At 46.0% G+C, this 27,671-nt stretch overlaps 1 protein-coding gene across 1 annotated transcript in view; it reads right to left on the bottom strand.

Annotated features, from left to right (window-relative positions):
- PLB1 (phospholipase B1) overlaps positions 1-22,339 on the bottom strand; it is a 136,398-nt gene extending 114,059 nt beyond the window's left edge. The window contains exon 1 of the mRNA XM_037813022.1: positions 19,757-22,339. Within this exon, the coding sequence (XP_037668950.1) occupies positions 19,757-19,811 (55 nt within the window). The 5' untranslated portion in view covers positions 19,812-22,339. The remainder of the gene's footprint in view (positions 1-19,756) is intronic.
- Between the last annotated feature and the right edge of the window lie 5,332 nt (positions 22,340-27,671).

Below are 27,671 nucleotides of genomic sequence, written 5' to 3'. Positions count from 1 at the left end.
CATGAACTGATCAGAAATTTAATGAGGCAATCCAGAACATGAGAAGGGCTGAGATACGCTCTCCACATATCCCCAGCTGGCTGGAAACCTATGGATGTGCTGGGAAGACTTGAACATTCCCTGTGTAACATTAAGGCCAAGAGAGATTTGAGAATTGGCTGCAACTTTGTATGCATTCCCCAGCCTACAGACAGATGGGTCAAGCAAGTGTGAAAGTCTGACTGGCTCAAGGTGTTTGAGTACAACCTCTGACCAGATCATAGGCTGACCACTAATCCACACAGATTCAGGGGTGACCCCTATGATACCAGACTAAAAACAAAAATTAAAAAAACAATTGAGCAGAGGTATCAGTGGCTGCATAATGTGGGGAGACAGATTCTACAGTTTAAATTCAGAAAATTACCAAAAAACAAACCAACAATCCTCAGAGAACTCAAACAGAAGCCAGAATTGCTACATTATTTTACTGCAAATGTTCAGTTTTCAACCAATAGTTATAAGACATGCCATGAAACTGAAAAGTGTGTCCCTTACTCAGAAAAAAAAAAAAACAGTCAATAGAAACTGACTCTGAGTGGGCCCAGATGTCAGATTTTGCAGGCAAAGTCTTCAAAGCAGATTATGTAAATAATTTTTAAAAACTAAGTTTAAAGAATTAAAGGGAAATATGAAGGCAATGACTCAACAAATTGAAAATATAAAAAATGAAAATTCTAGAGTTGGAAAGTACAAAAACTGACATGAAAGATTTGCTAAATGCGCTCAATAGCAGGTTTGAGAGAGCAGAAGAAAGAATCAGTAAACTTGAAGATAGAACAATGACAAAAAATACAGAGAAGAAAGAGTGAAAAAAAATAAACAGAGTCTCAGAGACCTGTGGGATGATGTCAAGGATACAAACATATACGTAATATGAATCCCAGAAGAAGAAGGCGGGGGGTGGGGGGGAGAACATATTTGAAAGGATAATAGCTGAATATTTCCCACATTTGATGAAAAATATTAAGCCACCAAACCAAGAAACCCAAAACCTTTGAGAATTAACACACAGAGAATAAAAAAGTACGGATCTAAAGCCAAAGAAAAAATTTCAAAAGCAGCAAGAGGAAAACAACGCTTCATGTACAGGAGATTGATATTTTGATTAACATCTGACTTATCAGAAACAATGAAGCCAGAAGACGGTGGAAAGACATATTTAAAGTGCTGAAATTATCCCAGATAGAAGCATGGAGATGTAAGAAGGAATGAAGAAGAACAGAAAGAAGTAGAACTATGTAGGTAAATCCAAAATAATAGTGACTGTATAAAACAGGTTGGCAAACTACTGCCCACAGGACACATCTACCCAAGACCTATTTTTGTATGGCTCTCTAGGTTAGAATGTTTTTTGATATTTTTAAAGGGTTGTAAAAAAACAAAGAATAATACGTGATGGAGACCATACGTGATTCACAAAACCTAAAATATTCACTATCAGGCCCTTTACAGGAAAAATTTGCCCACCCTAATATAAAACAATAAAAATAATGTATTGTGGGGTTTAAAATATATGTACTACATGGCTGGTGGGTATGCAAAATGGTACAACCCATTTTTAAGGGGGAATTCACAATATACAAAAAGCAACATATACATTTTCCTTTGACACAGCAATCCCACTTCTAGGAATTTATCCCAAATGTACACTTCCAACAATACAAAAATACACATGCACTGGTTATTAATAGTATTACTGCAAAATTTTGGAAACTACATAAATGTCCAAGCATAGGAGATGATTTTGATCTCTATGAATTGACATGGAGTGAGAAATTTCTAGGAGATATTAAGTGATAAAATCAAAGCACAAACAACATAAATAGTATGCTACCTTTTGTGCTAAAAAGAAGGAAAAAAAACAAGAAAAATATACTTATTTCAAAATAATAAATGAAAACAATGAAGCTGGTTTCTTATAAGGGGTAAGGGAAATAGAGTGGAAGGGATTCAGAAGGCACTGATGCTACCTTAGCACACCTTTGGAAACTATGTTAGTATTCTACATATCCCAAAAATAAAATTAATAGGAATGGGACGGGGCAAAAACAAACAAAACAAGGAAACAAAATGAACTTAATTGTGTTTTAAATAAGTCTCATAATCCAAGGAAGGAAGGGAAGAAGGAAGAAGGGAAGGGAAAAAAAACACAACTAAATAAATAATCCAAACAATGTATGAACACAGTATTTGGCTACATACCTTCAGTCTTGGGAAAGTTACAGCCATAAGGGCAAGTGGGGAGAAGAATTGCGACAAATCTTTAGTAGTTTGCTTTTGTCATGGTACATAGTGAAATTCAGAATTCTGAGACTATTTTAGACATGTTATAGGATTACACCAATGAGTCAATATATTGATGTTTTTGGGTTCTCACTATGGAGGAAGGAAGATATAAATATGGAAGGAAAGAACCCTTTGTGGATGGAGTATATTGGAGTTACTGTGAATTCATGATTTTTAAAACACGTATATTTATATCTATATATGCTTATCTGCACATGCGTATGTATGGGGGTATATATATATATATATATATATATATATATATATATATGTTGAAAGCACCAAGTTGCAGACACCTCAATGGCAATGAGTCCTCTGAGTGCCCAGATCTTGGTTTCCAAGACCATCCCCTACTAAGAGGAGTCATGTTTCCTTGGAGAAATGGCTGATTCTCGGGCTGGGACAGGTTAGTCATCAGATGAGTCTGGAATATCTTGTTATACCAGAAAATAAGGCAGTACTCAAAAAATTATAGATGCCACAAAGATGCTGGAACCACATGGAAGGGATTCCCACCAGCCAAATCTGGGACAATTTGAGCACCAAGATATTTAAATATAATAATGAATTATAAACCATGGAAAAGAAGAATCTGTGAGACAAATAAATAAATGGGGAAGAAAGGAGGCCTCCTGCTTACTTCAGAATATTAAGAGTCAACTAACAAACATGGAGGGAGTGTTAGAGCTGAAATTCATTTTACAACTCTCATAGTAAAGATCAGATCAGGCAAAAATACCAGTGGATCCCAAACCTAGGGAAAATCTTGATGAGAAGCAGGATACTTAGATCATCTTAAAGTGTCTCTCCACAGACTGCTTATTGGTTACTAAGGAGATTTTCAAACCCAAACAAAACCCAGTAATGACACAGTGTGAAAACCAGGCAGTCCCCTGACCAGGTGATCAAAATTAACATCATCCACTGACATCCCAGATGGGCATGTGCCCCCAGATATGACACCCCAAGGAGACTGCAGCATCATCTATGAAGGTTTTTTAGCCAAGATTTCATGGCCTCAGTCCAATCATGAGGAAACGTTAGACAAACACGAAATGAGGAACTTTTAAATGGAGGGGAATTGTATTCTTCGAAAATATCAGTCATAAAAGACAAAGAAAGTCTGTGGACATGTTCCCAATCGAGAGGCTGAAGAGCCATCACAACTAAAAACAATAAAAGACTCTAGTCTCAGTCTAGCACTGGAGGGTCAAATGCCATTATTATTGTTGTTGATGTTATTTGGCCAACCGATAAAACTCAACTACAGATGGTAGATTAGAAAGTATCGATTTAAATCTGTAAGGTTGATAACTATACTATGGATATATAAGAGAATATGCCTATTCTTAGGAAACACAGCCTGAAGTATTGGACTATGGTGACTTGGTAACTTGATGGTTCTGGAAAAATTATGCTGTATTATCTGTGTGTGTGTGTGTGTGTGAGAGAGAGAGAGAGACAGAGACAGAGAGAGACAGAGAGAGACAGAGAGAGGGCGCATGCACGAATCTGGTAGGTGAATCTGGTAAAAGGTATGGGTGCTTTGTATCATTTTTATTTTTACAAAGTTTTGTAAATTTTCTATTGCTTCCAAATAAAAAGTTACTAAAAATAAAATATATATAAAATTTAAATAATTTATCAAAGGCAGGGGTGGGGTGGTAAATGCAGTTAAGCTGTTTTGAGGTTTTTCCATTATCTGGGAAGTGGTAAAAGTACTAATTTATATTAGACTTTAATAAGTCAAGCATGGATGTTGTCAGCTTAAACAAAATAATCACAATAAACATAATTAGCAAGCGAATGTTGGGCAGGGTAGGGTGGTGGGACCTGGAACAATAAAAATATTTAATCCAAAAGAAGGCAAGAAAAGAGGGGAAAAGAACATAGCATGGGTAGAACTTGAAACAGTCAGGTAATATAAATAAACACAGATGGGAAGACTGGAAAAGAAGAGCTGAGAGCCGATGAGAATTTCCTGCTGGATGCTAAGGGGGACTGGCCTTGTTCTGTGTGCCCCCAAACCAGGACTAGAACAGTGGAGACAAGTTGCTTCTTGACAGAACATCTGGAACTTTCCAAACAGAGATGGGCTGCCCAGGATTCTGGTTCAAATGCAGCCTGGGGATCTTGGTGGGCTTTGGAGGACCACCCCATGCAGAGGTTAGGAGCTTGGGCATCTCCCTGCCCGCCTAAAATGAGGCTGATAATACCTGCTTTGCAGAGTTGTTGCAAGGATTAAGTGTAGGAAAACAAGCAACAGCAAGTCTGACACACAGAAAGGCACAGTAGTTGGTAGATGTGATTACATATTATTATCATTTCAGCATCAGAGAAGAGATTGGCATAGATCATCTTCAAGACCCTCCAGCCTCAGTCTTCTGTGATTTCCTCAGGAGTTCATGTTTTTAACTCAATGATGTGCCACCCATGATTATTGCTCTGGGGTGTCGCACAGAAGCTATGCCTGGAAACCAGATTTAAGTGACAGACATGAAGACCTGGACAGAAACTCAGGACCTCTCAGTACTGTCCCTACCAACTCCTGCAGTGACATGGACCCTTACTCCATTTTTCTGTGCTCCCTACCAGGTGAGTGGGATGAAAACGTCTTGCCTATTCCCATAGCACCCCCAGGATTTGAGGAAGAATTTGTCAAAGGGCTTGTTTGGCACCGAGGGATCCAACAAGACTTGGTGAGTGCCCTTTTCCCTTCTGGAAGGTGGTTCTGGCATTGAGCTCATGGACCTGTGAAGAGATTTGAGCTCCCTGAACAACTGCCTCGGTAATTCAGGTCAGGAAAAACACAAGTATTTTTCCACCCCGAAGGGAATGAAAAAGAACAGCATCTGTGAACAAACACTTCAAGAGACAAGTTGAACAGAGCTGGGACCACTGGGGTCCTGGAACAACAGAGCCTTGAGCCTTGGTGAAGGCAAAGACATATTTGAGTATCCTGTGGGGAACCACCTCCTCAAACTCCCATCCCCGGGGGTCTACGAGAACACCAAACCCCAAATACTAGTCTCCAAATGCAGAGATTTGGATTTAATTGGCTTGGGGTGGGGCCTGGGCATCAGCAGTTTTGAAAGCCCCCTGGGTGATGTGCCTGTGCTTCCAAGGCTGAGAAGCACACATCTACGAGGAAACCCGAAGTGTGTCAGCCCAGCAGCTGGCCAGGGGTGGGCGGGGTGATTTCCAAAGCAAAATTAAAGCATCACGTGCTCTCTTAATTAACAGATTTCCTTCATGTCTGTCCACTCATGCTGGGTGCACGACACAATTTTCCACCACTCCCCTTCCTTGAGGGAAGACAGACACTTTGTGACCTTCATCAAACATTTAAATACTCCCTCTGAACCCTGACTTCCTCCTCTATAAAATGAGGAGAGGATGCTTCCCGGCCTTCCTCCTGGAGTCGTTGTGAGGCTTGTAAATAGCCAAGGGCTGGCCCCGGCCAGGGGTGACGTCTCCCTGGGGGACAAGCCGGAGCTGCTCTGGGTGGCCCCCACGTGGGACTGAGGCCACTTTTCAGGGCACCTTAAATGCTTGGGCTCTCTGAAAAGTGCAGTGTCCTCCCAGCAACCCTAGAGGAGAAGTAGGGTCAAGATTTATGACCCTATTGCATTTTAAAGGCTCAGGGTGGCCAGGCGACTTCCACAAGCTCACTTAGAGCACCCCGCCATGAGTGGGCAGATGGCAAGCCAGCACCGCCGCCCACCCAGCCGGTCTCCTCCTTGGCTGGGAGCTGTAGGACCGGGGGTGGCCGGTGTTCATCCCCTGCCCTGTTTGGGGCTGTGAACAAGTCCTGCAGTGGCAGCCCTTTTGGCCATCACCTGTGCATAGCTGCGTTCTCATTCACGTGCAGGATCTCGGACCTGCACGGGACAAGCTGAGGGTGCTGAGTTAGAGCACTGTGAGCCAAGCCTGCCTCGGCTCTAACCCTGAATGCCCAGTGCTCCGGGGAGCACGGACGTTAGCCAGCTCTCTTCTGTCAGCATGGTGCTTGGACACCACACGCTAGGCAGGGGAAGTGACACCCAGGGCCAGAGAACCTCTGAATCCTCATCTTAAAATCTAGAGTGCCCAGGAATTCGAGATTGGCAGACCTTGGAGATCATCTTGTTTACTGCCTCAGGAAACAGATCCAGACGGGTTAGCAAACTCTCCAAACAGGGCCATGTGTGGCACTCACTGCTCCCTGACATAGTCTTGCATGCTTCCCTTAAGAACAAAATCTTTTTGAAAGGATGTTATGAAAGTGTTTATTAGTGTGTTGTTCTTTACCCCGAATTCCCAGAAATTGGCAATTTAATTTTTTGCTGTATGTATACAACCAGTATTTTTCGGGTGCCCTAACCCATCAGTGAATCCAGATTTATCACCGGGACTTCCAGGAATGACAGAGGATTACAGTGGCACGGCCTTTGGATAGACACAACTTTTAATATGATGAGATTATACAGAGATACCCCAGTGCAAGAGAAAGGGCGGCTTAAGGCAGGAGAAAAGGTGCTCACCTTTCCCAGAATACAGCCCACACACTGCTGAGCGTCTCTCTACAAGCTAAGGTTCTGTTTGCTAGTGTGTTACCTCTTTCCACCCATGACCTGTTAAGTCTGAATATGGCACACTCGTCTTTGCCCAAAACACCACTTGTATTATGCCACCCTCTTGCTGAAGAACTTTCAATAGCTCCCTATTTCCCTCTACAACAATTCCAAATTCCAGACTGGTTATGTGACTTTAGACAGGTCACTCAACTTCTCTAGGGTTCAATTTTTGTAAATGTAAAACAAAAGTTTTAGATTAAATCATTCTAGAAGCCCCTTTAAGTCAAAAGGCCCTATGATAATCTCTGTTCTTGTACTGGGTTTCAAAGTCCCCCTCCGTCTAACTCATCCCCTCCTAACACCAACCTTGCTCCCGAGCTGGGCAGGTCTGCTCCCCGCTCCTCAGACCCTCTGTGTTGAGGCCCTGCAGAGCCTGCGGGTCTCCTTGCTGCTCCCGCCCCCCAAATGCCCTCTCTGTTTCCTGTATTTATCTCCATCCCACTCATCCTTCAGTGCCGATCTTGAGCCTCCCTCCCGTGGGAAACGTCTCCAGCCCACATTCGTCTCTCAGTTCTCTGAATCCTGTTGCTTCTACAGCTAGTGCTGCCTATTTTGGTGCTTAATTCTTCTCCGGTGATTTTATGCAGATCAGTGCTCTCTCCCCAGAGGGCTCCTTACGCTTATTATTCACCAGCCGGGCTCAGCCCTGCTTGGGCTCTCAGACGGTCCTCAGACAGCAACTGACAGAAGCACGAGTGTAACTTGATGAAAATGATGATTGACGATAAAGTCCCCCAAATCTACCAGGTATAATAACATCGTGGGAAAGCAGAACTCCTGAGCCCCCGGAGAAAATCCTGTACCTATTCTTTCTGCTCAGAGTAGGACTTTGGAGGCAAGAGCTGGGCTGGGAAGTGGGGATTGAGGCATCCTGATGCAGAGAAGAAAGTGACAGCAGAGTCCCAGGGATGGGTCTGCCACCAACTAGATGTGACCCGAGCAGGGGCCTTGTCGATAACTTGAAATACTTGGGCCACCAGAGTTCTCTAAGGTGCCTTTCCACTCTTATTCGGTAAGATGACATTTCTAGACAACTGGGCCAGCAATCTCCAGGGAGGACTCGGAGCCCTTGCACGACAAAGGCTGGTGTGGTGGTTTGGAGCTGTGTGTGCCCAGAAAAACATGCTCTTAAATTTAATCCACTCCTGTAGATGTGGATCCACTGTAAGTCGGACCTTCTGAGGAGGCTACTTCAGTGAAGGTGTGGCCCACCTCACTCAGGATGGGTCTTAATCCTGTTATTGGAGTCCTTTATAAATGGGATGAATACAGAGAGAGGAAGGAGGAAGGTGGGGAAGCAAGAGGCTGAAAGCAGTGAAACCCAGAAGAGAAGGCAGACACCAGCGGATGCCGCCATGGGCCTTGCCATGTGCAGAAGAGCCAAGATTGCCAGTAGCCTGTCTTCAGGAAGAAAGCATCGCCTTGATGATCCCTTGATTTGGACATACTCATAGCCTCAAAACTATAAGCTTGTAAGGTGATAAATCCCCATTGTTTAAGCCAGACTGCTGCATAGTATCTGCTTTGAGCAGGTTAGGAAGCAAAAACAGTTGGCTACGTTTACCTGTTGTAATGCAGGTGGAGGCATCCTCTCTTCTCAGGAAGAGCTCACCAAGCACCCAACGTTGACTTTGTATTGACAGGCCTGTCATGGGTGCATTGCCAAGGCAACGAGTTTTTATTCACAGGCATGACATTCTCCTGGGGAACTTATGAACAACCCGAGGAAAATTAAATTCTAGCAAAAATAGTGTTTCACTATAGACAGTGGTTTCTTGCCAGCTTGCTTTTTGCCAATCGCAGTTTTGAGATAATGAAGTTTCCACTTTATAAACCCAAACTTTCAAAGCAGGAACCTGTTTCACGGGTGTTGTTTGTTGAGCCCATGCTGAAGTTTAAACAAAAGCCTGGTTTTGATTATTCTACACCCCCTTCCCCCACCAGCTCTGTTGTAACGCAGGGGGCTCTGGACTCAGACTCAGGACTGAATTCAGGCTCCCGGAGGATGTCAGGCAAGTGACTTAACTTCTGAGTCTGTCTTCTCAGCTATAATATGAAGATGATGGTTCAGTTTATCTTAAAAGCACCTTTATCCTAGATCTCAAACAATCTCACAAATAAGTGTTCAAGAACTCTGAGTAGCTAGAGACAAACAAGTATATGTATAGGAACTCAAAACTATAAAAAAGTAGCATTGCAAATTGGTAAAGAACTAAATATAAATTTTAGAAATAAAAAAATCGATTTTCAAAATCTTCAGTGATCAGATTTGACAGCAAATTAGACACAATTGAAGGATAAATAAACTTAAAGATAAATATAAAAATGACAATATAAAACTTAAATATAAATTAATATAAAATTAATATATATAATATGTAGTATATATTAAATATAAAGCTTAAACACAACTTATATAAACTTAAACACAACTGAAAGATAATATGAAAGATTTCGTAATAAATGACTTAGAACACAGTATAGAAAGACAAAAAATGGCATCATTTAAAGATAGAGTAAGAGACATGGTGCACTGAGTGAGAAAGTCAAACAAATATTCAACTAGTATTCCAGAAAGAGAAGTCACAAAGAATGGGGCGAAGTCAATATTTTAAGAGATATTGTTTGAGAAGTTTTCAAAACTGATGAAAGATATCAAGTCACAGATTCAAGATACATCAGTGCCAAGCAAGATAAATTCAAAGAAAACCATTCCTAGCTGCACCATAGCAAAACTATTGATAAATATAAGACAAAAAGAAATTCTTTAAAAAGCAATCACAGATTTAAAAAAGAGACCACTTTAAAGGAGTGACAGATTGACAGACAACTTCACAAAAGCAGCAAGGAAGCCAGAACACAGTGTCATGTTACACTGAATATGTTGAAAGAAAGGAGGAAAAAACACACAAAAAACACAACTCTGCCAATCTAGAATTCTAAACTGAGAAATAAAATATTTTAAGAATGTGGGTGAAACCACTCTGTGGCTGCATGCAACATCACTGAACTGTGCACTTGGAAATGGCTAAAACGATTAATTTTAGGTTGTTCATATGCTGTACATAGAACTATACAAGACAAAGAGTGAACTCTAATGGAAATTATGGTCTATAGTAAATAATATATAATAATTCTTCATTAATTGTAACAAAGTTACCACACTAATGCAAAATGTTAATAATAGGGAAAACTGGTGGTGAGATGGAGAAGATAATATGGGAACTCTGCATTTCTGCATGATTTTTCTATAAACCTACAACTTTTCTAATAGAAAAAATTATGAATCTCGCCCTTTCGCAGAGAAAGAATGAGGGTGAAATAAAAGCATTTTCAGACTAACAAAATCTGAGTATTTGCTACCCACAGACCTACACCATAAAATATCTGAAAGGATGTATTTTGGACAGAAGGAAATGAACCCAGATGGAAGGTCAGAGATGCAAGAAAGAATGAAGTGAAAAAAAAGTAGTATTTGTGAATAAATTGAAATGAGTATTGACTATATAAGATAGCAATAGTGATAGTGTCCTGTGGGGGTTAAAAATATGTAGACTACATGGAATAAATATAAGTCAGGAGGAAGTAAATGGAATTGAATGTACTACTGTTCTTTTATCGTTTTGGAGGGAGATGAGGATGCGGACATTAGGGAAATCACAGACATCTGTTAAGCGGCCATTGCCCAGGCCACATGGACCCCAACCTCCTTCTCTGGGGGAGTCACACACATGCGAAGCGGCCATCCTCCAGGCTTCTGCTCCCCCATCTCCTTTCCTATCGTGTGCCCTTCCAGAATCTGGGGGAAATGTTAAGTCTAATGAAAGCCCTGGCCAGACCTTAAACCTGGGAACTGGGAACTAGCAGCCTCACATGCTCACAGACCAGCACTACCCCCCTCACATGCTCACAGACCAGCAGTTTTCAGCCGCCCTGGGAGGCTGGCTGTGATGGGGCTCCTTCCCCTGCTGCTTCAGACTCTTGTGCTGTATAAGTGACAAAGGGTTTACTCACCCCTTCTGAACTCTTTATTCTGAGATTCAGAATAAATCTGCTCCACAGATTTGGGCGCAGTGAGCAGGGTACACCAGGAAACGTGAGGTGGGCTGATTTTCAGCAACTTGTCTTATCACCCTTGCATTCCTTTGGTACAAGGGCATCTTGAGTGATACAGAATTCACAGCTTTGTGCGCAAATTGAGGGGCCAGTCCCACCCTCACAACCTGGTAGAGGAGCTGACCCCCGGCTGGGGGACCTGGGGCGTGCTGTGTCTGTTCTCTGGGGGAGAGGCAGCAATCAATTGTACTTTGAAAATCCCCCCACAGATGCCAGGGAGTTGGTGAATTGGTTCCATGCTGAGATCAGAGATGCTGGGGCTTCCACTGCCCAAAAAACACTCCCCTGGCTCATGGCTTCTCGGTCTGTTCTCATTCTGGAACCAAGCAAACTCCATGCACCAAGGCCATCCAGACCGATTCCGAGGTTAGTGTGAGAGCGGTTGTTATTCAGGAGGCTATTAGGAACTGAAGATGGGGAACTGGAGGTGAAAATGGAGGTGTGAGCTGTTATGGAGAAGGAGAGAGAGGTAATGAAAGGTAGATAGGGGCAGAAGCCAGGAGCGGCTCCTCTTGTGGCTGTCCTGACTTTATGATGAAGGGGCGATGGGCGCCCTGATTAACCAAGCTGAGTGGAGAAGTCTCAGCCACCTCACGGCCAGGCTCATGCTCCAACAGACGCTCAGCCAGCTGGAGCCAAAGAGAGGGAAGCAGGCGACAGGGAGGGAGCGTGGCTGAGCCTGGCTGGCTGCAGTGTGGTCCCCACCTTTGTCTGGGTCCTAAAGGGAGTCAGATGAGCATGCCCCTCTCTGGGGGACCTCCCTGGAATTCCAACTAGGCTTTGGAGTAACAAGGAGGAAACCGTGGTTATGCTGCAACAATAGGGTATTAGCACGTGGGTATTCCACCCCTGCCAGAGGGATTTAGGCCCTCCCCAGATCCCCATATTGCAACAGGACATGGATGATTTTATTAGAAAGGGCCCAGAGTGGGAAGACAAGCTGATTTTGCTGCTCAACCCAGGGCTTCCCCTGGGAGATGTGATTGTGTTTACTGTACCCTCCCACTTGGCGGGGGGTTGTCTCTCTTGCTAAGGGAGTGGTCGCTGTGGGGACTGCTCAGTAATGCGACAGCTCTCAGACCCATGAAACAGATAGCAACCGCCCCTTCTTCTCAGAACCACCACTCGCCAAGCTATGTTCTCATGGTTACTAGAGCAAGGGGTCCCCAAGGACACCACAGATGTGATCTCCCTTGGGGAACTATGAGAAAATATAAACTAGAAGGGGGGCTGTAGGCTTGGTGGGGACAATCTACCTCTGCCCTAACTTGTTCCCATAATCCCCAGATCCAGGTGGTGGAGGAGGAGGTGGCATTTGCAGATCTTCTACCTCTCTCTTTGGCCAGATGCAGGACCCTGGGAGAAGCCTCTCTACTCAGACCTGACTACATTAAAAATGACCTAGGGCAGGGCCACGGTCCCCACCCCACCTCTGGGGACCAAAGGCCTTATGCCCCAGTGAGTGTGCAATTTGGGAGCAGTGAGCAAATCTTTATGGCACTTCTGGAAACAGGTGCCAAAGCCACTCTTATTCCGGGAGATACAGAAGGGAGGCAATGGCAAATGTAGCATTGGGAGGTGTTGGGCATTCCACATGGGTTGTGCCAGTCTGTATATATATGTCCCCCAGAAAAAAGCCATATTCTTTAATGCAATCTTGTTGGGGCAGACATATTAGTGTTGAGTAAGTTGGTGCCTTTGGATTGGGTTGCTTCCATGGAGATGTGACCCACCCAACTGTAGGTGGTAACACTGATTAGATAATTTCCATGGAGGCATGGCCCCACCCATTCAGCATGGGCCTTGATTAGATAACTGGAGCCCTATAAAAGCTCAGACAGAAGGAGCTCACTGCTAGCTGCAGATGAGAGGCACATTTTGAAGACGGCCATTGGAAGCTGACACTGATGTTTTGGAGAACGCCATTTTGAAATGCAACCTAGGAGCAAGCAGATGCCAGCCACATGCCTTCCAAACTAACAGGTTTTCCAGATGCCAATGGCCTTTCTCCAGTGAAGGTACCCAATTGTTGATGTCTTACCTGGGACACTTTATGGCTTTAAGACTGTAACTTTGTAACCAAATAAACCCCTTTTATAAAAGCCAATCCATTTCTAGTGTTTTGCAAAATGGCAGCATTAGCAAACCAGAACATGGGTGTGGGGACTGGAGGTTACTGCCACCCTTTGGGTCTGTCCTTCCCTTTGACCCACTTTCTACACCTGTGGTCATGTTTCCCTCTGGAGAATGTAGAGACTATGAAGATATAATCTCCCATCCCAACAAGTTCTGGCCATCACAATTAGGCAAGTGACAGGCAGGGCACCCCCAGTGCTCCCAACTCCTCACCACATTGCCCACAGTGGCAATCCCGCCTCCAGATGACATCTCCCCTGACCAAGGACCCCCTTCACTGCACAGTCCACATAGCGATGGGCCCAGACCCACGGAACTGGATGGAACTTCAAGTCACCCACCACCCCCAGGCAGCCGATATTGGGGAAAAGTTTAGTGGCCACCTGAAAAGGGAACTTTGATGTGTACACCTTGACAACTTCTTGCCGGAGAGGCTGTCCGCCTTCCTTGGGCCCTCTGGAAGCTGAACTCAGCAGTTCCCCAGAAGGGAAACACGGCTTAGCTCCGCTTCCCAGCCCGGGGAGGTGACGGGGTAGTGGAGGGAGCCAGGCTCCACGGCATGTCCGCCCCTACACCCTCCTGGGTGAGGATTGGCCCTGAAAGGAGGACCAAGGACATACTGCTTGGGACTCTCTTTCCAGCCACTCTCAGGGGATCATCCTGCTTTTTACCCCATTATACCCTCCACACGATTTCTAGATGTTTGGGTCTTAAAATGCCTTTTAACTTCTATTTTTTACTCTTTTGGGGGCTTAAGTCACCCTGTAAGGAAGTCCAGGCTAGTGCCAGATCCCCAGGCATGTGAGTGAGGCCCCTGTGGGTCCTTCAGGTCAAGCCCAGGTGACAGTATGTGGGACGGAGACAGCCAGTCCTTGCTGAGCTGCCCATATCGCAGGGCCACTGAACTGCAGGACATTAAAACGGCTGCTGTGCCAAGTCTCTAAGATTTGCAGTAAATTGCTGTGCAGCAATATTTATTTATGAGGCAGAAGATTAATATGGCCAAAAATTAGTTCTTTGGAAAGATTAGTAAAGTGGAAAAACCTCTGGCAATATGAATCAAAGAAAAAGAAAAGTCACAAATAATCAATATCAGAAACAAAAAGGGTGGTGTGACTACAGAAACTACAGACATCAAGAAGTTAACAGTAAATAATATACAAATTTATGTCCAAAAAAACCTGAAAAAAATGGACAAGTTAGGAAACTTCTAAAATGGACACCTGTTTCCTAGAAAAGTGACTATTAGAAAGGTTGACGTCTATGTGAAAAGAGATAATATGGAAAATAAAGGAAATACTCTAGCAAATCAGTATGCCAATCAGGCATCCTTAACCATGGTTATGATTCTAAGGAAACTCTCAAAGGACAAATCCCTGGAGGGATTCAAAGGGGCCATTACAAAATATCAGCATTTAGCCCCAGATTCTGAAAAGGAAGAATGGAAAAATTTGGTTGTCTCTTTCATTCAGCTAATCCCTGGCACTCCCAAGAAAGCTGCACAGTATTACCAGATGATTGCAAATAAATGTTAGCTAAATTTATCCATGAAAATACTCATCGTGGTATGCACAAATTAGTTACTGTCTTAAATCAACACTGGTGAGGAATCTTGACAAACACAGCTGAGGTTATTTGAGGGTCATGTGTCAACTTCCAACAACATCATCCTGGAAAAACTGTAAAGGTGAGATACGGACAGGAACCAAAGCTTCAAGGGTCCTTTGAACACCTTCAGAAGGATTTATCCAGCTTCCACCTTCTATGGCATTTGAATAATTTTATGTCTACTTTCAGGACAGGTTAAAGGATTCCCTTGCTGAAATTCTGCAACACTTATGGTCAGTAAAAAGTTGCTTGATTTTGTGTTTCCAACATGAGGCATACCAACTTTTGCATTAAGTGACTAAGACACACACTTTGTGCAAAGCGCTATAAAAGAACTCCGTAAGGCATTACTCATTACTCAAAAACTACACCGTCCTCTGGAAAGGTTGAAAGAACTAATGGCGTACACAAATTAAAATTAGCAAAACTTTCAGAAACTCTTGAGATCTCTTGGCCAAAAAAATTCCCACCAGTCATTATGGCCAGACAGTCCCGTCCCTCAGGGACACATAGGTTATCTTGCTATGAATTGGTAACTGGAGGCCCATACATTTAGGGATTTCACCTCCAATATTAGATTCTACCCTACTACATGCAGACATGGCAAAATATTGCAAGGGGACCCACTGACGATATCGAGTCCTGTCACCAACAGGTTGGAGCTGCCTTCCCACAACATGTTACTAACATCCTCTTCATGAATTTCAAGCAGGAGATTTCATCTATTGGAAGATATATTAGAGACAAACTGCTCTTGAACCTCATCAGAAGAGACCGTAACAGGTACTGCTAACAACAAACACAGCAGTGAAATTCCAGGGAGTCAGTCCTTAGGTTCATGTTTTACCAATAAAGCAGCATTTTAGATATTTCACACCATTGGAAGACTATCCAATAGAGGACCTCAAACTGAGGATTCTCAGAGATCCACTAGAAGCAGTCAATCTTTGAAAGTAGATGGCTGACCCAAGACTTTAGGAGCAAGCTGGATGGTGGACAGCTTCTGCCCAAGACATTGGACCAAGACTCCTACTTATTTCCTGGTTTGTTCTATTAATTATTCTTTCCATTTTCTATAGACTTTTCTTCTTCTCTTTTATTATAATGGTGAGGTTAGAACATAGTAATTCTAATCCCATTCTTAGATGATCCCAAACAGTAGCCTCTGCCCTCAATCTGGATATGTCATATATCACCAGACCCCCAGGATAGAAGCCTCTGGGCAATTCCAGTCTCATCAAACAAGACCATAGAGAATTACAGCTGATGGCATTTACACTTGCACATACAAGGACAAATTACCTTAAAAATTATCAGCCTCTGACTTTGTTAGTGTCCCTTTCTCCCAGAAAAAGAGCCAATTATTACAATCTATTATTCAGTTCCCAGGTAATTCTAAATTTGAATTCAACAAACTTTGGAGAAGAACGAGCCTATTATTTGACACCTGGAAGAGACCAACAGAGATTCAAATACATAACCCAGCTTAAGTAAGACCTTGACTCCAACCTCAGGTTGTGACAATTCCTTTTTATTTTGGATCTCCATGTGCTCCTACTGGATACTACTTCCTTTGAGGTCAGTGTCCTGTTTGTCTCAGATTAACTTCTCAAGGATTTTAGGCATAGTGTCCCCAAACCTGTCTGGAAACAGAGACCCCAATTTTGTAAGTCACTCAGGCTGGAAATTCTGTCTCAGGTACAAGCTTCAAAACAAGGCCACCCTCGATTATCCACACATTCTGCAGAGGGGAATTACTTGTTTATGTGATCAATTAGAGGAGTTCTCCTAACATGGGAATTATACAAATGGCAAGGACTGTAAGAAACTTATCACTAACTCTGACGGAAATTTATTAGTGATCCATTCTTCTGCCCTAAATGGAACACAGTTCAGCTTCAACTCGGCATGAGTAGATTCCTATTGGCTTCCCATAGTGGTGTATTTCTAGTACTTCTTGATGTACTTGGATCCATGAAACAGTCAAGGTGTTGCCTGAAGGAAAAAGTCATCTGTCTGTCTAATGGACTATGGCATTTGCTCTCCTGGCCTGGGTTGGGCTATTTAGGCTTCTGGTTCTGAAACATTTTACAGTGGCTATTAATTGTTCTGTTTTTTTATCTTAGTGGTCATGGTGTTGGTTCATTGCATTCTATCAAGAGTCTTAACCGCATAGTCACAATCTTGTTATTTGATCACCATGATGACTCAACAACAAGAAGGTTAAGAGGATCTCACTGATTATGGAGGGAACTGATCAGTCTCCAGGCAGTGAAGATCTGGATCTCCAGCCTTACCTGAACTGGTCAAACTCTTACAAGCAAGAGAATGTCCAAAGGGCAGGATCGAGAAACTGCACACACAAGCAGATCATGGCCAGATCACTCTGACCCACAACCTAACCTCTGCAGCAATCAGCCCCAAGTGGTCAGAATTTGGTCAATGACTGTCACCTTCCCTATTTTGTGGCCCTGCTTCCAACTCAGGAGCAGCCAAAACCAGATATGCTCTCCAAACCAATCACTTCTAGCGAGTCTGCCTCCAACATCCCAGGCCAACAACCTCCAGTCAGAGCAGATCTGAAGCTCTCCCCTCCAGCCCCCTCTTTTTTTGTTCTTTTTTTTGTTTTTGTTTTTGTTTACTATAAAGCTTTCCCACTCCCCTACTTGCCTTTGAGTCGCTGCCAAATGCAAATGATAGTGGCTGATTCCTTTGCTCTGAATAAAGTCTCTGTTCACTCTCAGTTGGATGAATATAGATCTCCATATTTATTTCCACAAAATTAAGAATTTTGCCCATCAAAAGTCTCCATAAAGAGAATGGGAAAATAAGCCTCAGAGTGAGAAGATATTTACCATACATGTAACTAAGAAAGAGCTTGGGTGCAGAATAGATGAAGAACTCCTACAAATCAATGGGCAGAATGCAAACGCATAGAAAAAAAATGGGAAGAAGTTTAGAATGGGCATGTCACAAAGGAGGAATTCAAATGGTCAATAAATATGTAAGAAGGTCCTCAGCCTCATTAGTAATCAGGAAAATGCAAATTAAACCATAATGAGATTTTTAAATGACAATACCAAATACTACTGAAGCCGTGGAGCAACAGGAGCTCTCATGCACTGCTATAGGGAGTACCCATGGGTAGGGCCGGGCTGGACAACGGCCTGGCTGTATCTAATGAAGGTGAACAGGCGCATACCCTACGGGCTAGCAATTCCACTCCCAGGTATATACCCCAGAGAATCCCAGGCCCACGTGCACTAGGACACATGCACGAGAATGTTTGCATCAGCACTGGTTTTACAGCAAGAATCTGGAAACCACCCAAACATCTGTTGGTGGTAGAGTGAATTGTAGTATTGTAATTGGCTGTTGAAGGATAGCACAATGCTATATATACTAAATATACTATAGTGGTATGGTCATTAATTGTAGGAGTAGAGGCGTTTATTGTAAAGCACTAAAAATGAACAATATAGCTAAAAAGTCAACATGAGTGAATCTCACAAGCATAATATTGAGCGAAAGAAAAAAGTACTCTGTAATTCCACTTATCTAAAGTTTAAAGAAAAAAATGGACAAAACAATTACTTGGTTTAGGGATGCATAGACAGGGGATAAAAACAAAGAGTAAAACAAGGAAATCCTTATCACATTGTCAGGATAGTGGTTTCCTCGGGGATGAAGGGAGCCAGCATTGGACAGGGCCACGGTAGAGCCTCTCGGGGTTCTACAACATTTGATTTTTTGATTGGGTGCTGGTGGCACACACGTTTACTTTATAGCTCTTCATTAAACTGTAGGTAAATCTTAATGTACTTTTCTGAATGTCTTCCGTAATTCCCAAGAAAATAATGGGAGGGAAGGAGGGAGGGAAAGGCAGAGGGAGAGTGGAAAGAGCTCCTAGTCCAAGTAGAAGGGCCTGAGACTGTTGCCCAAAGCCGGCACGGGGTTAACATCTGCCCAGCACTCTGGAGTCCACCCAGGGGGTTCCCACACACTGTGCCATTCGATCCTTACAATCGCCAGTGGTCAGTGTCGTGGTCGGTGTCGTCAGTGTTACCATCCTCTGCATTTTCAGACAAGGCCCCTGGGGCCTAGAGAAGGCAACTTACTTGTCCGAGGTAATTGGACTGGTGCTCGAGTCCCAGTTCAGGCCCATGTCCTGTCCCCTGCCTCCTCCTTTTCCTTTGGGGGCTCAAGGGCAGGTGCCCTCCTGCTCTGGCACTAGGGCCGCTCAGCTAGAGGGGGTGAAAGGGGTTGAACTCATTTATCTGTAAAGCCCTCCATGGTCTAAACAAAGGGAGAAAGGAAGAACCAGGGGTGGGAAGAAAGGGGCAGAGAGGGAATGTGGCAGAGGGACACCCCCATAATCATTAATGTAGGAGAAATTCAGTGCCCTGGCTGGCAGCTCACCCGTTTCAATCAGGGCCCAAAAGGATAGTCCATGTAATTAAAGAATCTGGGCAGACCTTGAGAATTTGTCGTTGTGAAACCTCCCTTCCTCAGTCCCTTTAGCAAAAACGAAACCGAGCAAAGCCCACAAATAGTAATAATCAAAATGTGCTTCGCAGTAGGAGTATTTCCATTTTAAGGATGAGAAAATCAAGGTCCAGGAAGGCAAGAAGAACTTGCCCGAAGCCACGCAGCTTGGCAGAACCAGAACTGGAATCCACGTCTCCAGGACCCGACACCCGTGGCTTTTCCCACCACGGCAGAGCTGCCGTCTGCACTTATCCCACCCCGACACCCGCCTCTCGCCCCACAGCCTTTGGGGCTCTTAAACCTCAGTCTCCCTGTGGGCATGCCGGGCATTCCGTCCAACAGGAGGCAAACCAGCCTTCCTGGGTTCCAGCCGTGCCTTTCGTGCTTCATCAAAAGGACATGTTCCATGCCCAGACTCCCCGCCCGAGCAAGGTGGGGCACCAGCCAGGCTGGCGCACACTTACCTTGCCCTGGCAGCAGCAGCAGCCCCAGGAGGAAGAGACTTGGCCACAGCTCCATGCCTGGATCCCCCAGGTGCCTCTGGTGTCCGGATGAACCGAGTGGGCAGGTGGATAGGCTGAGGCTTCCTCCTGCTTTTATACTCCAACGTGGGCTGATAGTGCACCTGTCATAAATTTTACTGTGTTCACCTTTGAAAGGGGGCAGTGACTACCTGTAAATGATACACATTAACATTTAGGCGAAAGATTTCTTAAGGCAGGTGGGTCAAAGACGGACACTAAAAGACCAGGGCCACACAGCCCTTTTGGGATGGCCTTCCCTGCTGGTGTGTGCCTGGAAATTGCCAGTGTCGGGGGCCTGGGCTGCTGAGAAGGGCACAGGTCCGGGCAGCCCAGGTCCTGGGATTCCAAGTCAGTCCCAGCTGTGGGGACTTAGGTGGGTCGCTCTAGTTGGCCTCAGCTTTGTCACCTAGAAGCTGTGGAGCGAAGAGATATGAAGGGAGTGAAAGCACTTCATAAACTGTAACGCCACCTCCAAACGTGAGGTTTCTTCTGTTCAGTCTGAAATGTGTTCCCACCAGTCTCAGGGGGTGCTGCTGGATTCCCTGGTCTGCAGAATTGAGAAAGGTTTGTTTCTGCCCCCACTGCTATCCTAAACCCATGGGGGCCGGGAGTGCTGGGCTGACATGTACCGCACATGCATTGTCTGCCTGTGAGTGGCAAGGTGCAGGACAGGGGGCTGAGCGTGGAACCGAGTTTGACGGAATCAGCAGTTTCCTTTGGGCAAACTAAGTCGGGCATGCTGGGGTGGGTCTAAAGTGGGCAAGCAGAGCTAAAATTTAAATCCTCCTGGGAGGCAAAATACACTTGAGGCTGAAATTTGGCCTTTCCTCCATAAATATCAAGGTGCAATTACCTTTGGTTAATATTAACAAGTATATTCAAAACATCTTGGCATTTTGACCATCCTTGAGACAGCAAGTCTGAGAAGCCTGAATTCTGAGACCCGAGAGTCTGGAGCTGGTTTCCGTTACCCAAACTCAGACCTTGATCTGCCGGCTGCTGGACATTGTCCTCATATTTTTAAAAATCATGGTTGTGACTCTTGTCTTGAGGATAAAGGGAAGATCAAGTGGGGTGCCCTTAGTTCCTGGCTCCCTGATTTTAGGACATCTTCCTTTCTTGTCTGCTCAGAAAAATGGAGCTTGTGGATGACCACTGACTTGGCCATGCCAAAGGGCTCGGCTCGGCCTCAGGGCTGCAGTGGGGTCTCGGGCCATCAGGCTGGTTCCAGAGCCTGCCAGAGAGTGGCACCCCTAGAAAAGAATGGAGAAAATACCACAGGGGCCATGTGGGTATAGACACTCCTGAGCACCGAGACCCTCGCTATCAGCATTAAACTGCTCCCAAGTTCACTGAGAGACCCAAAGCTGCTGCCCACTGACAAGGCTGTCAGGAGCCCACCCAGCTCCATGCCACCAGGCAGCTTTGAGGAGCTTCACTGAGCTTGCTTGAACTGAACGGGGGTTCATAAGTCCCCAGTCATGCATGGGCCAGCTGGGAGTGGGGTGAGTAGTGGGATAGGAAATGGGCAGGAAAAACCCAGCTCTACAATCCACATGTTCACTCCCATCTCTTCCTCTTCTCTGTGCAACCACCATGGCCCAGCAGGGCTGGCCCACATGCCATCCTCTAACCTCTTTTACATCTAGAAAAATTGAGAAATGACTTAAAAATATTTTTAATGTCTGTGAGGCATCTCTAGTAGGACAGGCTGTGTCTCCTCTCAGATACAAGAAATCTTTGAGTCCCATCAATGCCTTAAGGAAGCCTCATCAACTGGGAGGGAGTAGACCACCATTTCTTGGACATCAACTGGGACTGGTGCTTTACATACACTGGCTTGATATGTACCTACTATCTATGTCTACGGGCAGCACAGAAACAAGAGCAAAACTCACCACTTGTCCATAAACTTTGGTTCTCTGATTTTTGTTTTGTCCTAGAGAAGAGAAGGGGCTCCATTTTGGCAACCAACAGCAGACATTCCTTTTGGGAGAGGCCCAGGCCCATAAATTCTTGCTTTTAGGGACAGAAGTCCATGCCCTGTTCAGAAGGCCTCCTGGTGATGTGAAAAAGCTGAGTGTTAGCTGTTGTCCAATAACCCACAAGGGGGTGCTAGACCAAGCCCCAACAAGGCCCAGATGAAATAAAGCAGCACAGGCCTTAGAAGAGTATTTTTCAAAACTGGAGGTTACCACCCATTATCATCCCATGAATTTAATTCCACAGATGATCATCCCATTGCAAGAAAATGAAAAAGAATAGAAGTCAAGGCATTGCATACAGTAAGGGTAAAATAATGTTTCAGGAAACTGTTGTTTCAGCTATCAGTAATGATGAAAAATGTGTTTCTTAATGTGGGTCATGTTCAAAATAATTTGAAAACCACTACCTTAGAAAGTAGTAGAGAACCACAAAGAAATCCCTAGACTTTATGGATAAGAAGACACAGGTTTGTTTTTCCCTTTGGTTAAAGATGCAGCTAGATCCAATTCCCTGGCTCTAGAACTAGAAGTGATGCCTGTGAATGATTCTGGGCCTTGGGAAGGAAGATAAGTACAGTCAAATTTTTTAGTGGTTGTGGGCAGAGAGTAAGTTAAAGGGTCTTCTTTCAAAACACATGTGTGATCTCTGGCCAAGGGAAGGGGAGTGATCACCAGTAGACGTTCACCTCCATCAGGACCCATTGGGTACCTTTTCATGGAAGATACTCAGCTGGAAGAGGGAAGCTACACCCCAGAACTGTGGGAGAGGTGGAACTAGAGCAACTTCCATCTCAGAAAAACCCTAATCAATTCCAAAACAGGCCTGGAAATTGTTGGCCCCCAGTTTCAGTTTTTCTGCAAAGTTATCCTAGATTTAAAGGATATTTGAATCTGTCAAACTGCTTATTTTATCAATAATGTTCAAAGAGAAAGTGTCTCCACATATGAATATTAAACAGAGGAGATTGAAACATCATCAGCTCAGAGAGACTCAGAGGTGAAAGGAGCCTTTGAAGTAACTGACCCCAAGCCTGGACTCTCTACAGTTTCCCCACGATCAGTTGCTTGCCTAGCCACTTCTTTGTTGCTAGTAACTCCTCTAGAAGGCTGCTCGTTGACAGAATGCTCTACTTGTCTGAAGATTCTGATCTGTTGGATTAGGGAAGAGTTGTCAGACTCAGGTAACAGCAGGCAAAACGAAATCCTAGTGAATTTTCCAACTCCTTGGCTGCCTCATCTGTGTATCAGTTAAAGCCTTTGTAATCTAGCTCCAGTCTTGATCCAGTGGGATGACTGAGGTCAAGGAGAGGCTGAGGGGTTTCCTAGTGTCTTCTGTCGATTTGAATCACAGCTTTGTCTATCTTTTGGTCCTGCAAAGAAGAAAGTGGGATGCAGGAGGCCACTGAGATGAGAAATGATGAAACAAGCCTGAGGCCACACAAGCCTGCAGCTGTGGATAAGCCCTCACCTGGAGGGTCTTCCTGCCCTCCTTCTGCCTACCTGGGTCCTCAAAGCTCAGCTCGAGGCCTACCTGTTCTTTGAGGCTGACTCTATCCCCCAAGGCACAGGGATACTTCTTGCTGTGGACTTTTGGGGAGAGCACCTACTGGCCCTCACCACAGACAGCTTTCTTTTGCACACTCCTTCTCCATGGACATAGTCCTTGGCGTTCCTGGTGCGCACCCTGAGGGAGAGGACTGGGCTCTTCCCTGCCTGCCTTCTTGGCACCCCTGACACATACCCAGGAAACCAGTGTCCTGTGCAAACTAGGCCCTCAACGAATAAGCATGCACTGGGTGAGTATTCTCCAGGGCAAATGCACAACTGGCCTAACCAAGCTTGTGTCCTCCAAGACTCTTCCCAGTCACAGAAGGAAAAGGAGGCTTGGGCTAGGACGCTCCAGTGTTCCTTTGTGTACACAACACAAGACCTGGGTGTACACATGTGAAACACTGCCCATTGCAAGTAGCTCAGCTGCCTTAGCTTCCCTTGGGCGGAGGTTTTGCTACAATCAAGATGCTAAAGACAAGGAAAGCCTTTTAAGAAGTGAAACAGTAAGGGACAAAATTAAGAAAATGCATTTCTAGGGGAAAAAAGTACAATTTTCAAATGTTGCAGCCTTATTAATAAAAGGAAAACGAATGACAACTCCGATGCCCACAGAACGACCGCTCCATGAGAGTGGGGGCCTGGCCTGTCTTGCTCTTTGCTATGTCCCCAGCGTGGCAGGCACTCGTCAAACATGGGACGACGAAATAAGTGGATGAAAGGAAAGAGACCAGGACTACTATAGAAAAAAATCAGCTCAACAAAACTAAAGGAGGTAATATGAGCTAAAAATCACATTTTTAGGATAGAGAACTAGGGGAAAAGGAGAGGGGCATGTTGCTCTAATACTATGGAAGTATTTTGAGAAAGACAACCGGAGAAGTTGCTGCGGGATGGCTCACGGGGGTCCTGGACTTTCTCAGGTCTCATCATTCTCCCGCGTAGCGGTTCTCAATCCCGGCTGCACATTGGAACCACCTGGGGAGTTTCTAAAACTGTGCCCGGGCCTGGGCCTGAGCCTGGGCCTCCCACCCTCAGGGATTCGAACTGGTTTGGTCTAGGGGTGATTCCACTCCTCCAGTGGAGCCAGGGTCCATGAGCACCCACTGGCACCCAGCATTGAGGGATCTGGGGGGCTCCATCTCTGCTGTCACAGACAAGCTGGAGGTACCCTGCATGCTGCCTGAGGCCAGGACAGGCTACTGCCAGCCGACAGCCGGGCTAGCCTGGCCATCTCACCCCAGCGCCACCACACACACACACTGGGGAAGGGGCTGAGACTCCTCCCTCAGAGATCAAGGAGTAGGTGGGGAAGGGCTGAATTCTGGGGCCCAGAGATCAGTCCCTGAGCACCAAGATTTGTGGGCAGAAGGTCCAGATCAGCCACGTCTCCTCTTTCTTGTGCTCCGTTGGCTTATCTGTGAGATGGACAGATTGAGTTCTGTCTCTGACTTGGGAGTGAAGAAAACGCACATGGCAGCTGGGGAGGGGTGAGGTGAGCTTCTGGCTTCGAGGATATGGGATGCTCCCCCCACCTCTACCAGCCTGTACGGCTGAGGGGGATGATGGGTGAGGCCCCTGCTCCACAAGCCCTGACAGTCTCCAAGTCGCACAGCTCCTCTGCCTGTCGGTCCCTCTGTCTCCTTTCGGTCCCACCATCTCCAGACTCTCCATCCCCAAAGCGCCCTTTCAGTGCTGCCTGGGTATCTGTTAGCACCGTATATCCCTGCCTTCTTTTTACCTCGCAGCACCCATGGAAGGTGATAAGATGCATATGCACACAGAATAAACAGGTCAGCCTCCTTGGGGCCTGAGGTCTGGGACAGCCCCAGGTCACTGTCACTCATTCCTGCACCTCCAACCAGGTTCGGATGTAAACAACACTCACCGAGCATCTACATCTGTGCCACGTGCCTTGCTGGTCACTCATAAACGCTGCCACATTTCATCCCAGCCGCATTCCTCAGGGGGCTCAGAGCCACCACCCAGGTCACCCATCTAGTAGGTTGTGCAAAGGAGGCTCTGATCCAAGTATTCTACCCCCACAGGGGCTCTTGATTCTGAATTGCTGGGGGTGGGGGGCAGCCTTTGGTGGGGGTGTGGCAACGTGAGCATCCCTCCTGGGTGCTGAGCCCAAGTGAGCCCCACGCCCTGACCAACACACCGTCTACGCTCAGGGCACCCGCTAGGCTGTGGAGGAAACGTGACGTCTGGTGGAAGCACCAGAGGAGTTTTCCCTCCCTGTGCCCTTGGTGCCATCTCAGAGGGACCAGAAAACTGGGCAGGATGTTCCACTCCTTCCCAGCAAGGTGGGCACCTGGCCATTACCCGCCAGCCCCTCTTCCCTTCCTGGTGGCAGAAAAGCAACAGGGACTGGATCGGAACTGGTCAGCGAGCTCCTGAGCCTTAGCAGCCATCAAGTCCAGCCCTCGCCCTCTACCCCCATTGTATAGACTGGGAAACTGAGGCAAAGGAAATGCAAGGGCTTGTCTGAGACTATGGACTGATCTGGGTTTGGATTCCCAACTGGAGTCCGGTGCTCTTTCCCACTCACCATGTAGGGAGAATCACCGTGGCCACTGGCAGCAAGGGTATTTGAAGTCCAGTTTTATAGATTAAAAAAATACTTAAAACCCAAAGAGGATTAGCTACTAAGGGTGTAGTCCGGAACTCTCACCCTCTCTACCACTGTCCAGGGCTGGCCAAGTTCAAGCGTGGAGATGTACCATAGACCCTACATAACAGATGCCAACGTAAAGCTCAGAGCCTGACCCCATTTCTGTTCCAGAGAGGGGTCCCGTGGAGATGGCTGGCAGAGGAGATGGTATGCACCCAAGGGAGAGGCTCTTCCCTGACCCTTCTAGAGCCAAGACCCCTGGCCCAGGCATTTGACTCACCCGTGCCCTGTCGCCAGTTGAATGCTCTGGGGAGAGAAGCGGTGTGAAGTTGGGTGTTCTGCCCACCAAGCAGATCCCACAGGAACTCAGGCTCTGGAGGCTAATTTCCTGGGCTAAATTCCCTTTGTAGTTGTCTATGGTAGCTGTGATCTGTTCTTCAAATCCCCAGGAATTGCCAAAGTCCCCCGGTCTTTCCCTAGGAATCTCACCTGCTTCTGACCCTCCTGGGAACTCCTAGCTCCCAGAGCCAAACCTTCGGCCCTGAGCCCAGTTGCCTCCCTGGCCACATTCGGAGCTAGAAATTCAAAAGGCACAGAAGGCCTTTCCCAAACTAGCGACCTGGGGAAGGAGGAGCCCCTCCTGGGCAGCCCCAGGCAGCTTACCAGTTGAGGATGCCTCTCCGTCTACACCACCTCCGCCTACACCACCGCTGGGGAATAGGGCCTCTGGGCCTTTGGCTGTGGGGCAGGGGATTGCTATAGCACAGCATCACCGGCTTGCTTCCAGGGCTGGGCACGTGGGTGTTCATAGCTTTAGCAATGATGCACAAGACTGTTTGCTTTGCCAGCTACCCCAGCAGGCCCCCTGTTTACCTTTGATTGCCCTGCCTGGGGAGAAGGCAGTGGCGTGAGGGTGGGCGGGGAGAGGCTAAGGTGAGGCTAAGGTGAGGCTGATGTGGGCTGAGCAGGTGTGCGCTGAGCTCGGCCCAGGGAGCCGCCCCTGAGGAGCTGGGCCACCTCAGGCTCCCAGCCCTCTCCATCCTGCCGATTGTCCCTGAGCACCTCTGCCTCCGCGCTCCCGTTGTTCCTTTCTTCCTACAGGGATTCAGGGAGGGCCTTGTTTATAACTAGGGGGTAGCACCCAGAAGAGACACCTTGAGGAAAATGAATTTACAAATCCATATTTTCTCCATTCTAATCCATACATGTTTTCATACTGGAACATTTCCAAAAACAGGCTTTGCCTTATCTACAGGCATGTTTGGAAACTTGCCCTGGATCACACGGATAGCAGGTGGTAGGGCCTGACTTTTGATCCTGGTTGGTCCCTCCACAAGCCAGTTCCCTTAACCCAATGCACAATACTTCCTTTCTCCTTAATTAACCCTCAGGAGCCTCCTAGGAGCATGGGAGGCCAGGAACACACAGCGGGGTGGGCCCCAGTGGCTGGATCTCCAGAGAGCAGCCACCGGAACCTCAGTGCAGTCTCCTCAGGATTCGCAGATGGCTCCTTCCACCTTCCTCTCACTTTCGTCTTTGCTTCTTGACCAAAGTCACCTTGAGCCAAGTTTCCAATTGTTGCTCCCTATTGACTCAGATCTACACTGTCTTAATCAGGGTGGGGCTCCGAGCTCTTGAACTTCATCCTCCCTTACCTGGGTCCCCGTGGCCATCTCCGCAGTCACACCACCCAATCCTTCCTCCC

This window comes from Choloepus didactylus, chromosome 20 (assembly GCF_015220235.1).
Source record: "Choloepus didactylus isolate mChoDid1 chromosome 20, mChoDid1.pri, whole genome shotgun sequence".
Classification (NCBI taxonomy): Eukaryota; Metazoa; Chordata; class Mammalia; order Pilosa; family Megalonychidae; genus Choloepus; species Choloepus didactylus.
The sequence above is the reverse complement of the archived record's forward strand: the minus strand, read 5'-3'. Positions and strand labels throughout refer to the sequence as shown.